The 15,447-nt window shown below is 39.6% G+C and overlaps 1 protein-coding gene across 1 annotated transcript; it reads left to right on the top strand.

Annotated features, from left to right (window-relative positions):
* The first annotated feature begins 68 nt into the window (after positions 1-68).
* LOC135500498 (bcl-2-like protein 1) lies at positions 69-14,767 on the top strand. The gene is made up of 2 exons (XM_064792017.1): positions 69-932; positions 7,753-14,767. Exons 1-2 carry the CDS (start codon positions 486-488, stop codon positions 7,891-7,893), a joined length of 588 nt encoding a protein of 195 aa, XP_064648087.1. The 5' UTR covers positions 69-485; the 3' UTR covers positions 7,894-14,767.
* The last annotated feature ends 680 nt before the right edge of the window (positions 14,768-15,447 follow it).

Genomic DNA, 15,447 nt, shown 5'->3' with positions numbered 1-15,447 from the left:
GAAGTAATCGCGTAGTTCAACTTTTTTAGCTCAGTTGGCGCCAGCTGGGATCCTGTCAAAATCATTGGCCTACAGGGTGGCCCAGAAAGGTTTTCCCTTGCACAATAGAATTCTATTGTGTATCAATTGTGTAAGGAAAATCATTCTGTGCCACCATGTAGAACATGAACTTGTCACCCTGTTCAAAGACATCGGAGCGAAAGTGAAAAACGAGCACATTTCTCTTTTCCTCTCTGACGGTAAACCGGATTAATCATTCCCATGGCCTAATCCTTACTCATAAATGAGATGCAAAACTTGGGGAGGCAAAATTATCTTTCAGCCAATCAATGCCCTTACTTCCACCCCTGATAGTGATGAATGAGCTCTTCCCAGCGTACATAGTGCATTACTCGCGTACACACTATGGTGGTAAGAGCCTTTCTGTCGGTAACCAAAATCATGGAATATCGTCGTATTTTGTGGAATAATGTCGATTTCTAGTCATGAATGGGAATAACAATAACTATTTGAAGATGGCAACATTAAGTTCGAAGCAGATTATTGCTGATTATGTGAATCATAGACTTGCAAAGGATGGATACGAGTGGCAAAATTGCCCTCCTCTTCCCCCTGTCAACAGGGTGAATCGAACGCTGAGGCTCGTGGGGGACGAATTTGAGCAACGTTATCGGGAGGTTTTTAACGAAATGTGCAGTCAACTTCATATAACACCTACTACAGCTTATCCTACGTTTATTGCTGTAGTGAATGAACTATTTAGTGACGGAATAAAATGGGGCCGAGTGGTTGCATTGCACGCATTTGGAGGTGCTCTTGCAGCTCAATGCATTGAAAAGGAAATGCCCGACATCGTCGATAATATCGTAGACTGGGTTGCTACATATGTAGAACAACAGCTAAATTCATGGATTATTGAAAATGGAGATTGGGTAAGGATCTAAACATGGTCTAAAGCATTGTAGTGATTGTGTATAATGATTTTGTAGCAGTTTATATCATTACTTTTTTGTGTTCTCTCATTTTCAGTTGGTTGGTTTTGTCTAAAATGCCAACCTGGCCGTGCCGTTGCCAATGCCATGTCGAATGAGGCTTATAATGGGCTCTTCCAGTTATGTCAATTTTGTAGTATGGGCATAACCATTGGAAAAAAGCTTTGGTACAAAGGTACATTATGCATCGAACTAATCATGTCTTTGCAAATGCATCTTACAACAAAGTGAGAAGAAAACTGAGGTAAAAAACAGCCAAATACTGTAAAACCAGTCAGGAGCCAATACAACGCTTACAAGTCCTATAACTAACTGGATGTTTTCTATTGCCAGTGAGCTATACTATAGCCTTGAAGAGAAATGTAACTTGACCACCTCAGGCTGAAGTTTACAGAGCAACTCTAGTCTAAATTGGAGAGTTCATCACAGGCGCATGAAGAATCCAAATCTGAACTCTACCTCCAACCTGGGCTGCTTACTCTAAGCTCCAAACCTGGATTCTTACTCCCCCAGTCCATAGTATTTTTAAAAACCGAGTACCCAAGATTCCCAAATGCCTGATAAACTGCCAATACTGCCGTGAAAAATCCTAAAATCTTCTTCCAATTGGAAGCGATGAAACATTCCAGGTAACAATGGTAAAATGAAGCAGATGGTGAGCAAAAATAGCATTCCATTCTTAGATCCCATGGCAGGTGGCTACATTTTATTCTCGGCCAGTGTTAAAATAAACCTGTTGGATTATCTGACTGCTTCCTGAAAGGTGAACTTAGAAGCTACATATAAACATGTAAAATGTATCCCATCATTGTGAACTATCTGAGGCACTCCATCAGCCCTCACCCTCATTATTTAGAGTCCTCCCCTCATAATGTCTAACGAGTCCAGGCCAGTGTTGTGGAGTAAATGAGGGTTAAGGGTGGCATTCTAATCTATGAATCTGTCTTCTCATGTTTCCAGGTTCTCGCTGTCAGCGTCAGATCAAGAGGCACTAGTTAGGTTTATTGGCCAAGTGTCTCCGTCCATGGCCAGTTCAAAGATTGAGAAACTACCACCAAATTATCCTATCTTGGTGGTTGACGGAGAGGGACCCCGTGGCCGTGCATGTGATCATTAACAACAGGTGTTACTGCGTTGTGACTTTATCACCAGTCTACTCTATTGATCTTTGCTGTAAATACATTGAATTCTTGCTGGAACAAAATTCCAAAAATTTGCCCTCGACAGCTTGTGTAGCTTGTGTGAACTCAGAACTGTACTGCTGTAGAGAATACGCCTTGTAAGAAAGGGTTGTCAGCTGGATTTGCATGTACTTTTGAGTTCCTTGACCTTTGTCTTTGAGTTTAGCAATGTTGTCTACTGGATGATTGATTTCTAGTATCCCCGGATATGCCAGGCACGTCAACTAATTAATAAACTCGGTCGAAGTAGCCATGGTAGACATGAGCAACATTGCATAGTTTCAGAAGATGTTTTTATCAGATTTGATTTTGAAGCAAATCATATGCACTGACATGGCATGACTGATGGGGTTCCTCTTCATGGGTACTTAAGGTTATCAGCTCAAAGTATACATTATAATGTATTTTTATCAATTGAAAGTGAAAGCAACGAGACTCTTTCTTTTGAGATGTGTGACCTTTCACTTTGATATGCTGTGCACCAGTAAACATTCTGTCAGAAGAACATCCAATGTTTGCCATCAACGACTACCTCTCTGCATCCATGTATTGAAGATGCTGCACAAAATTCCAATACGTGCATCAAGGATTCTGCAGAAGTTGCTATAGAAACGTAGTAACGAATCCACCCACGATAAAGCTTGCATTTTTCAGGACACGGCGTGCTGAGTGAGTCACTCGCACACGGTGGTGATGCTGATTGCGCGACTGAATCCATGGAGGAAGACTTCGAGGATGACAGTGGCTGTGATGCAATGAAGTTCCCTTAGTCGTATTTCTCGTTAGCATTTATTGATCCTGCATAGAATTTATGCAATTTTTGCGCAAAATCTCGGGCGGGAATTGCTTGGCGGGAAATATCTAATGGGTGGGAGTCTTGACAGGGAGATCATGACGAGGTCGAGAGGATGGGTGCTTGAGTGTTGAGCAGGAAATGTGTGCTGTGGTATGCAATGCATGTTCTTCCATTAAGAAGTCGCAGATTTTTGAATGAGCTTGGCTGACAGTTAACAGCTTCCTGACTCTCAAAGACTCAATTAGCTTTTGTACTAAACCTCATCGACCTCATACTTTGTGCTTGAAGCTGGACCGTGACTTAGGAAGTTACAAATATGATACATACATGTATTGTTTAGCTACCACATGTACCAAGGGCACTTCCTGCATTCCTTCTTTAGCAGCTTTGTGTTCAAGGCCAAGGGCAAGAGGGTACTAGTACTAGATGTGGAGGAGGGCATATTTTTATGGAAAAGTCTTTACAGTCGGTAATCTGGTAATTGCACCCAAAAACGTCCATGTAAATGTGTAATTTTCTTATAAATATGATACATGTAATAGTGCCCAAAGTCGTAGATACAGTGTAGACATCCACAAACCAGGATCCAGGCAACCAAGTGCAAACTGGTCCGATCATCAGAGCTGATGCCAGATGTTGTCCTACCCAGCCCACACCATGAATGCATATTCTGTGCTTGCTCATCAATCAACCAGCTCTCCGCACGCACATCATTTACCCACAATCCCCTGCAACCCGCCTACGCATTTTCAACGTCCATATATAGCGAAGTATCGGTGGAACGCAGCTCTTGATCTATAATCAATAAAGTCTCTATTACTCGTGAAAGGATGGCTGTACATGGAGTGAGGGCTTGGCTGCGCTGCCATGGTAATCCATGCTAGCTGTTCATTCATATCGCTGGGTGTGCGAGACAAATCGATTTCACTGCCCATCCTAGATTGATAATCTTAGCTGAGACTATGGCTGCCATAGCGATTAGAAGCTTAGTAAGCATCAAGTACTCCATGTAAAGATTATAGGGCTCTCCTTGGTGAATAGCGGTTGGGAGACACACTGCCAAACATGTATACGTAGATAGGCATGCATTTGTCATATGAAGTCTTGGCTCCATCTCCAGTTCCTCCATCATTTGTCCTTATTGAACAGGAAAACATATCTGTGACTGTTTCAGGCATGATTTTATCATATCCGTTCTATTTGTGCAATAAATGATTTCTGTGTAAGACCACATCCCAATTTCTTCACTCTTGAACTGTTTCAAGAAAACGCACTTCATAATTTTATTTTTAATTTATATTGAGGACAATATTTAAACTGAAGGACGTTATAATCTTTTTTTACATTCGGTGAAAATCAATCAATAATCTATTAATATCATGTCAATGATCGATTGTATTGATCATATGATCGTACGATGTACGAGAAATATTTGGTCTTCCAACCCATGAGAATGATCTCTTTATTTGGGATGGTGACTGTGCAGAGACCAAATCACGAGTCTTCTCATGACAGTATAATATTAGATCAGCTATTTTTGCCTCCAGATTTCTTTGGTATGCGCTGGATTTGGAACAATGCCACTGGGAACATTCCTTCTCTTTCTTAATGTGTTTATTTGATGGCTAGTGTCAAATACAGCCTGAGGTGGACAACTTTGGCACTCCAATTCTCATATTGGTGACGTCAAGAAAGATCTGTTCCCACAGAATGACAGATTTTCAGTCCAAGAAAGTTCATTTCGTCAATTGACCATAAAATAGTGCAGTCTTCGGGCTGAATTGCAAAAACGCGTACTGATATGGGAAATTATTGACCTGGTTCAGTCATGTCAGTACAAAAGCACTGGAGGCCAAAACTAGGTCTCACGGGATCAAAATCAGGCCTTTGGTTTGAACACAGGCCTGTGGCTAGATAATGAAACGCCTACACACACATTTTTCGTTTGTAAGTGTTTTGTTTATTCTTTTTATGGTGTGGAATGTTTGGAGAAATAATCCTAATTTCGTATACTTTTCATGGACCTGACATACTTGGGCATGTGATCCGTGGCAAGCTATTTTTCGCCCCAAGTCCTAGGTCTAATGTAAAATAATAGGCTTGAATGGTATTTTTGTCCTCAACTTTATATTGTTATTATATATGAACCATCCCACATATTCTAACAACCTTGCAACACCACTGAAACTACCAGTTGGCTATTTTCAGCACTGACATGGCTGAGGAAGTCATTTCCCCAAAATATCACTTATCAGCAATATTGCTATCATTGGACATGACAATATCGTATGGAGTCAAGTACTTCAATGATAACATGTTGAGACTTAGACATGTTAGAAAAGTACCCACCCGGAGTACTGTTGTACTTGTAGGGCTTGAATTTTTACGAGGTGCCCTCCAAAATGGCCTTTGTGTCCTCTCAATTTGATCTTCTTTCACGTTTTCGTGTACCCAAGGCCAAAATAGCTCTAAAATGGGTGCGCTAATAATTTTCGAATTCAAGGCCTGCTATTGAAGTCGTGACAAACTTAGGAGTCAGCTCAGAAGCTGTTCTGATCTTAAAATGCCATTTTTATAGCAGAATTTCCAAAATGTTAAAATATAATCTTGTAGGCTACAAGTGCTGTATAACAATTTCATTGCATGTCAACTGCCACACAACATGGAAATTGCTAATAAACACATCATGAAATATAAATATAGGAATTTTGCCAATCAGTTACTTGATCAAACAATCGATGTATCAAATGAAAGCAATATTTTCGTAGGTTTCTAATATCAAGCATTAGGAAACAAAAGTCCCTCTCCTCTGGCCTAGTTCACTCGCCACAAATATCCATGGAATTTCATTGTTATATTTCTAACTCATTCATTCATAAGTAGGGGAGGCTACAGAAGGGCAAAGGACCTTGCTTGCACGCATTTCTTTCATGGTCATGTAAGTAGTGTAACAGTCACTGTCATACTGTGTAGTATGGAGTTTTGTTTCGGTTTTACGACACAACAGGTAGAGGGGCTCGGTTGGGAGGTGGATCAAAGGTGACCGAATTGCCCCCACTCCCAGTGTGGTCTATGGGTCTAGTCTACATTACATGTACACATTCTTCATTGGAAATTGGTTTTGGGAATGTCATTTGTAAAACGTAATGGTGTGATGGTACATCATTTGGGCCTGTTTTGTTTGGAGAATGGGGCGTACTACATGTAGTAAGTGCCCCCCCCCTCGAATATGCCACTCCATGTAGAATGTTCTACCACTGTTAACCTACATTGTATGTCTCTGGCCGGCCAAATGAGTGCATTTGAACGGGTTATTACTGGAGCAACAGCGTATTATCACCAATCGCAGAGTCCGATCTCTGAGTATCAGCCACTTCCCTAGTGGATGGTGTATTGATTTTCCAATGGAATAGTAGACTGAATTCCAGCTATACATGTACATGTACTATGTACGCCACAGCCGGATTGTACAGGATACGTCCTACATGGCGTGCCCTGGTGCAATGTACTTTTTATAGAGAGCTGTTGACTTCATGTAGAGCTTGGAGTTGCAGCATGGTTGACTTTGCGGTGTTCTTTGTTGCAGGAACACACAGCAAGGTGCTGTATCAACGAGGATGTTTTGACAAGTGCATGGGGCTGCATCCTGGATGATAACATCCTCTGCCTGGTACAATGTTTTCTTGTCCTCACCTGGGACAAGGAAGCTGACGACAGACATAGGCTGATTGTGACCTTTTCTTTGTCATGTCTGTCAGTAAAGACAAAGAAATTAACTGTGGCAAAAAGAAGAGACAAAAGCAGGATAAATAAATTCTCTTTGTTGACAAGAAAGACAATGAGAATGGAACAGTGTCTGTGAGTGACTGTAGCAGAGACAAAGATACACAATGTTAAACAATGGAAAGAAAGAAGAATAGGAGGAAACAATGACTACATGGTCCTGGGACATGTGGTTGATTTTTGGTGAACTAGTGCAGTCGAACCCCTCTCCCGTATTTGATTCTGAATAGTCTTGGAATGGAGTCGCAACTTCCTCTCCCCCCCCCCCACACTTTGTATGTCCTTCCTACTGAAAAAACCCAGCTCTATTCATCATTTGGAGTAATACTCAACTCTATTTTTAGCTGACCTCAAACAGCCTTCGACAGGAAGCCATTACAAAAGGAGACAGATTTTGTCAATACAAGCGTCTGTCATTTCATCGGTTATCTTCACCCGTTAGAAAAAAATCTTTTATCGAAAACCCATCCCTTCGAAATCTTAGAGCAAACTAACCCGTCAAAATAGTTCTAAAGTCCATTTTGAAATGAATTATTTATATTTTTCAAGTTAGACCCCCAGGGTGACTTTGCAATAAATTGCCAGATTACAATGTACATGTAGGTCATCCCCCCAAAAAAGAAGAGATACTTCCGCAAATTTGCTGTCCACTTGAAAAACAACAACAGATTTTATTTTCAAAATGAACAAATGATGCCTTTAAATGTCCTTTGCATTTGATTGCAAAATTTGAATAGATTTTTTCATCTGCAGGGGTTGAAGGACCGTATGATTTGTGGAAAAGTAGAGTTTGGATTGTTACCATGCTGTAACATCGGGAGTCTGGCATGAATTGTACAATCTTGCACAATTCTGATTGGTTTTGTTGTTTCAGATTAGAAGAAGCAGACGACTAAACGAAAATGGATGAATATCCAAATTTCAATTCAACATTTTTCAACTCCTCTATACTGATTTTTTTAGTGAATTATCTAAAGTGTTTTCTTTTGTCTCATTTCAGGATGGTTTTGTCAAATTTTACGAAAATGGACCAGATCGTGAAAAAAAGGATGCGTGGCCTAATCTAAGAAATATCTGGGGTTATGCTGCCGGGGCATTGGGTGTACTGACTATTGGAGCTATTATGTCCCAACGATCCTGAGGCGGGAACCTTTTAGGGGCGGTGTTATAAAAAATTAATTGGCGAGACAACGTCGCACCAATCAACCTGGACAAGCTGTTCTGGAACAGCTTCTACATGTATGTGGAGTACCAAAAATGTTGTGATGTTCGGCCCTAGCCGCCTGCCATTCAGGTGGGGGAGATCCCAAATCCATAACAGCAGAGAGCGCTGTCGTGCAGGTGTCATTTTGGTGCTCCTGCGACCAGTGCTGAGGCTAGACGCAACAACGCTGATGTACAAGGAGTACCTCTGTATAACTCTACACGGAATTTCATCAACGTCTTTTGTGAATTCCGCCAGAACTGCATGTTGACTCAACATTTCCAATTGCTATCCTTGGATTAATCACAATGTCATCAAAATATACTGAACTTTGGCGGAGCAATTTTATTTTCAAGAAAAAAGCCGTAAAAAGGCGACCAATACAAATTTATTCTTCTTAGTTCATTTTCCTATTGCTGTGTCATCTCCATGTCAACAATCCCAAATTCTACCCTGGGACAGACTTCTCACATACTGGCTAAATCAATTACGCTTGCAACTGCCTCCCTATATCAGCTGATGTCATGTGTCATTGGTGTAAATATAGACTAAGTGTCGTCTTTGTGATGCCAGGCTGCGAAAAATGTGAAATCGAACATCTGGATCCATCTTTCAAATCTTTGAATCGCCACACTTTTGCAGGAGGCTCCCCTGCTGATGACGAAAGGAATAAATACTATAGATACACATTCGTAAAGTAGGAAGCGGGGTAAAAAGCTTCCATTATCGAACAACACAGTGTCAAACATGTCAAATGTACAAGTGACCATCCTGTGAAACTTTGTCACCACCTTGCTGCATTAGTGTAAACTCCTTTACTGTGGGGGACCCTGCATATGTCACGAAAACATCCATTTCAGAAATTGCTTCCATTTGTTTCTGTGCATTTTTCAATTATAAGACCACAAGTTAATACATTTTCGCAACAATCTTTTAAAGATTGCGATTGTGCATACCCGAAAATATAAGGCTTTTAAAAATAAAGGGGTTTATACCATGTGATGGGTATGGTTGTCTGCTTGGTTAACTGGGGACTGTTAGGGTGTTGGAATTGCTTGACAACCTACAGTCAGCTGTGTAAGAAATAATTGGACTACACTGTAAGCTTCATTATCACTGCCCTGCTGCTGATTGTAGTGATGTACATTGGCCGCGCTATACTATAGTAAGCAGTGATGGTTTATTCATTGACCTTGCAGTTATGGCAATCGATAAAAATTGTTGCGACCAACTCGGCAGGTGTTCAAATTATGGAAAGGGTCATAATGGTGCATTTGAGTTATCCAGGATGGTGCACTTAAGGAAAAATCAATCAGCAATGCAAAGTGTATTTCTCAGTGATATATTGGGGTGCACTGATGGACACTCGTGACCTCGTGCATATTCTGTCCATTCAAAGTCAAGTTCCAATTTACTAAATGAACAGCCCAAATGTTGAAATCGCCTTGCTAGAACTCTGCTCATGGATAGGATAAAGTCAAACATTAGCACTGTAGTGTAAACATGGTATAGCTTCAGCATCTGAACATTGAAGGTATAAACAGGCAAGGAAGAAGTATAACAGGGTGTCCCAAAAATGTTACATGAATATGAATATTTGACATCCCAGGCACCAATTTCTCCGGAAAGATTATCTCAGAGTGGTTATGGTCAAAACTATTTTGTAATTCAGAGTTATTTTTGGGGCATCCTATAGTGTCGAGGGTATTTTAGGGCTGAGAGTCTTCCTGTGATGAAAATGATTGATTCTTAGCGGTGAAGAACCCCAGCGGAGCCCCAATATCCTTGTTATATTCATGTTTTCTTCCAGAAATGTTGCAGCTCCGAACACCTCCCGCAACACCATCACAATTTTTACATCCATTACTGTAGACATTGGCGTTTACCATACTTTGATCTCTGACAACAATCGCAAGAACAACAACAGAGACAGGGAACCCGCAGAAATCCTTCGTTTTATGTCTACATGGTTTATACGATTTTATTCTTATACATAGGTGCTTTTTTGGGCATCATAGGTTCACTTAGGTAGATTTCACTCTTTTGGTGTGCCGGTGTGAAATGATTAGGATATTTATTGTTATAATGGGAGGTTTGGAGCTGCAGCAACACGCATGACACTTGAAAAGATATGGAAACTGCAACTCTGAGGACAGTTCCATTGAGTCGGTTCATATGGCTCTCGACAAAAGGTTGACAATTTGGCATGAGGCTTGGTGTCATCAGTGCAACACTACCTCTGCTATGTCACCTGCTTTGCTTCAGCATGTCTGAAGTTGATATCCCTGATTACATAAAGCAGCGAATTATTTTCCTTCAAATCATTTGGTTATGAAGAGTCCATAAAAAAGGGTGATACTCGGTAAGTTTATCCCATATCAATATCATTGAACTATTTCAATTTAAAGTAAGGAATTGTCTTGCACAAACATCTGGCTACCTACTTGTAGAAAGCTTTGTTTGTGTTTTGCACATTATGGCAATATTGACAGATTTTATGGTGTTGGCTCAAAGTAGTACTCAAACGGATGAAAAAAGGTGATCACAGCCACACTTTATGTAAATAGTCAAAAGTGTAAAGGTTTCTGAAGTCTGTGCATGTACACTTAAAGATTTGGTAGGTACCCCTAAACCACCAAACCTTTTTCAAGTTATAGTTTGAATTAGTATACAGTGGAACCTTACTATTGCGGCTGTTAGGAATCAGTTCACAATCACTTGTAAATTAGAACACGTTTCAGTGCATATTCAACACACTATCATTTGATGCACTATGTACAATTTTGATGTTACTCATACACCCAGCTGGGACCAGTTGAATAAAGATCAGTTTTCTTGGCTTTTGACATAAAATCATGTTGGTAAAGACATACTAGTTTGTTCTTATTTCTAACGCAATTAATTTCAAGTTTAGCCATTGATCTTTAGGCCACTGGCCCTACAAGGAAGCTTCTCAACAAACTGTGGAGCATGTTGTAACTATGACACAGTGAAGTTGGGCATTAGACATGTTAGACAACTATCAGGCAGAGAGTAAATAAATGGATGAATGAGTGGATGCAACTTGATTTGTCAAAATAATTTAGGGTTTTCAGTGCCAACTGTTATGTGTGTCAATGGCTGATGAATCAACCAAGGTCAGATGCTCCACCTCTTGTTGGAAAACTTACATATTTGGGTGGAAAGCAATGGAATCCTTAAGAACCCGGTGAAGCACTATACATGGTTTCCATGCTTGTATAAAGAATGTTTTGTTCTTAATCATATCATATGTTTGTGTTGACTACAGTTCGACAATGATTTTGGTTACTCCTGGGACGAGCAAGTAATCCAATGTGATAGACAATTCAAGAACCACAATGTCTGGACTGGGCACCACCCTATTGGAACAGTACACTAGTATTCACGACTTATTGAAGGAGAATGTATCATTCCCCTATTGGAGGAGTGATTTCCATGCCCTGATGCGTGATATGAATAAAGACTAGCAAATGCTTTTACTTCAGTTTTGTACAGAACAGCCTAGTGTAAATGTACATGGAGATTTAGATAAAAGCATTTGCTAGTGTTTATTCATATCACCCATTGAATGAGTATGTGCCATGATATAACTAGAATATATTGCGAAATAAAAACTATGCTGCACACGAGTGCTTTTGCTGCAAACTTGAAAGAAAATATTGAGAGTGCCCCAACTGTTATGAAATTGATGTAAGTCCATCCCAGAGTAACTTTTGATCAAAGATTCACTATGCTATCAATAACATAGTCTTTGTTGTTTAGTGTTGATTGGTATTTTGTAAGTAAAATTACGCGTTTTCAATAGTTATGTAATACTAAGTATCATAATGATGTGTAATATGCGTTTTACCAAATAATGTAGACCAAGACAGGAGACGGTGTGGCCTCGAAGGGGTATTGCCCTCCTGTTGATGGTAGCATTATCTTTACAAAACATTAGCACGCCCATGTGGAAGGTTGCGATGACTCCTGACCAACATCAGAGTAATGCTGTTAGCCCCAGCTTTATGCAAAAAAGTCAAAATATATCGCTGCTATTTTCGGCTTCCGAATATGCATAAAATTGGTATATTACTTGAAAAATATTCGTTTGGCTTAACAGAAAGAAAGATGGTTCAACACAAATGTTTAAGTCAAAGGTGAACTTGGTCAGGAAAAAGACCAAAATAATTTGATTTTTGGTTTGATGAGGCAAAAGAAGGTAACTGTAATGGTTTGGAAGCACATTGCACACGGATGGGGACAAATACAAATATATGACTGTGATTTTAAACTACTTCAGTGGAAAAGTTCATTTTTGTAGCATGGCATGTTGAGAGGGGCGTGGTTTGTTATTATTTCTGTATTAGTTGTGTTTTGGTAAGGGTTGTACACAAGGTTTTATGAGTGTCCAATATTTCTGTATGGCATTGAGAACTAGAAGTAAGCTGGGAAAACCCATTCCTGCAAATCAAATTATGAGATAAAAATTGACGGTTATGAGGTCACTACAAATGCATTATAAAATATGAACAAATTAAAAAATGTGTGATAGTGTTTTATTTATGCAGCATGACAACATCGACTGTGCCATTGACTACATACATTAGTATTGAATGACAGTCTTTTTTGCATATGCGCACACAAGTTGTTGTCTTGGTTCTAGCAGATGCATGCATACATATTGTGTGTACGGACTAAATGAACCCCTTATGTACTGACGATGTCTAGTCTAAAAGTACTGTCCACATGTGTTGCATGACTTCAGGTCGGCAAGCAGTCAGAAGGGTCCCTTAATATGTTGAGCCATTTTGGCACATTGATATTGCTCTTGGGTTTTGGCAAATAATGATTTGACTACAATCAATGCAAACAACCGCATTTTTTACACATTAGGGACTAAGGTTCAGCAGTGCTCGGTCTGATAATTTTGCATATTCTGCATGTACGTACGTTACATAGAGCACCCTGTCATGAACAGTATCAGCAGTGGGAACAGGTTGTTGCTTATTCAACTGTCTATACATCTGGTAAAGAGGATAAGAATTTGGATTCAGGAATGGCTTCTCTCAGATGTTTCAAAACTATACTTATACTAACTAGCTCAACTCAAGCTTGCGCTATTTGAGCTGTAGTTTAGAAACAAGAAATGTTATATTTGTTCATCATTATACAGTTGTTTGTGTGGTTTAATACCAGCCATGGAATCTTATTTGTGAAGTTATTTGAAAGTGAATTCAGGGAACATCATCGGTCATGAGTGACATGTGAATTCAGGGAATAAGAAGATTGGGGCATAACAGTGAAATCAATTGGCAAAAGAACCTTGAATACAGGTTGTCAAAGAAAAATAGTTCTTGTGGAGATAGGTGACACGTAATCTGTTATTTTGAGTACAATTCAAGTGATACAAGACTCGGAGTCATAAGTTTCAGAAGTTGTTGCCCGTAAGGTATTTAGCAACAGGCTAATTTTCCAGGTGTTTGGACAACCTTTTCAGCCCTGTCCCATTCCCCGGTCAGTGTTTGTATATGAAATGAAATCAATCCGCTGTTTTCGTTGTGATGTTGGTGTTTATCTTGCAATGTTTACTACCTCCATCCAGGGAGATAACTCCCTGCTCCATCTCGAGAGTAGAGTATTAACCTGAGCCTGTTGTAGCTACCCTCTACTTTTTAAGAACACTATTTGAAGCCTCATTGTATTCGTTCGTGATTCATACTATGCTTACGTTTGTTGCCATTCAAATATATGCAGTTATGCATGTAAACATGTACATGATCAGCAGTAAGCTTATGCTGGATGGTAATTTTATGGTACATGTTTTTTACCTGTATAATTTCTGTCATATACGGTTGTGAGAAAGTTGGGTTGAACGATATACAGTAAAATGGAGCTTTAACTGATACACTAAAAATTGATAAAGACTAGTGAATTGCGCTTCAGTGAAAGAGTGCTTTGTTTGTGATGCATCACAAGCACATTATCTTGAAGCTCTTTCAAAGTGCAGAATGTTAATTTTGGTGACCAGGTTGAGGACTTGAATATGGTACAGTAAGGTCATTGGTTGAGTTGATAGAAGTGTAATATGTGACCGTCTCTTAAAATTGCATTTAAAACTAATTATTTACTGTTTCTTTAAAAGTAATAAAAAGCCTTACCAGTTTGTATATTTGTGGTGAAATGCAATGTATCTAGATCGATGGGAGGCTATATCCTATCGAAATCAGCAATTCTTCTGGCCATTTTTTTTCAGGTTGTGCAGAAAATATACTCATATAGCCAAGCTGTTTTTGAAGGAGAAACACTGGCTACCCTTTGGCTTTAACAGTTTTGTTGGTTTTCATGATTTACATCATTTAAACTGAGTTCTGGGTTGGTGGGGCAGATATCTATATAAGATTATATCAGAATTTTCGTTAAACGCAAATAAAGTGGAAAATGCAGGTTTTGGGAACAAACTCTGGAATATTTTTTGGTTTTCAGCAGAATCTAATTGGGCCCGTAGATATTTTTTCAAATAGTTTATTACTGACATTTGGTATTACTCAACTACTGTGTCATTTCAGTTACACGAGCGACGATTCCCTTAGGAGCAGATCACTTTCTGGTTTGGACATGCACTAATTGAATAGTCTTCGTATAAGTACGATGTATCCAAATGAATAATATCTGAGCTTGTTTTACTAAATGGACACTGTTATTTCCTTGTTTAACCGTAATTTGATCATCATGGCTTTCTAAGTCTTGTTGTCATCATAAAGTCAGTGGCATCTCACATACTGTAAATTAAGAAAAGAATAAGAAAATATATCTTTGTTGTTATGTTGGTTTGTCTGGTTACGGATAGCTTCATTCAGATTTGTCTGTTTTGATAAGCCTACTCCTCACGGAAGGTATTATTACCATGATTACTGCTGCGACATTGCCTTCATTCTATCAAAATATTTTCCAAGCGTGGGCGGCGCATTCTGCGTCTGAAAAATTGAAGTGCCAATCAGCTAGCTAACTATTAACCGACCACCTCAGTTGGGTATAGCCTACAACCCCGAGCTAGCAGTAGAATGCCTAGATTGCTATTGTTTTTTTTGTAGATCGTCTTCTAACAGCGCCTTGATAGGTTCTTTGCTTTTCTTGAGTTCTCCAGTTCCTAAGCTAACATTGCTTTACTGTACCCACCTGTTGGGAGGTAAATGCTCTCCCATTCATATTTACGAAGACCTGTTACCAGGATTGTGTACTTAGCTAGCTCTATAAAGCTCTCTCTTGTCAGTACCAGAGGTTCTGCAGGTAACTTTATTACGTTCGCCTTTATTGGTGGTTCATGGAAATAGAAATGCAGTTATACACTATGTCCTTAAATGAATGGATAGCCAATTGGATCCTGGCCCAGACAACCTTCCTTCATTATTAGCTGACGAACGGATTGCCATCCAAAAGGCGCAGAACGTCCTTCGGTTGCTAACCCTGGCTGAAGTCCGAGTAATCGAT

Source organism: Lineus longissimus, chromosome 16, assembly GCF_910592395.1.
Source record: "Lineus longissimus chromosome 16, tnLinLong1.2, whole genome shotgun sequence".
Classification (NCBI taxonomy): domain Eukaryota; kingdom Metazoa; phylum Nemertea; class Pilidiophora; order Heteronemertea; family Lineidae; genus Lineus; species Lineus longissimus.
Note: the sequence above shows the minus strand (reverse complement) of the source record. Positions and strands in the feature narration are given on the sequence as shown.

Bases quoted from the DNA above. Each gene is read 5' to 3' on its own strand.
- LOC135500498 (XM_064792017.1), top strand. From the start codon at position 486: ATGAATGGGAATAACAATAACTATTTGAAGATGGCAACATTAAGTTCG. The intron at 933-7,752 runs GTAAGGATCTAA...GTCTCATTTCAG, and splicing joins TTATTGAAAATGGAGATTGG to GATGGTTTTGTCAAATTTTA.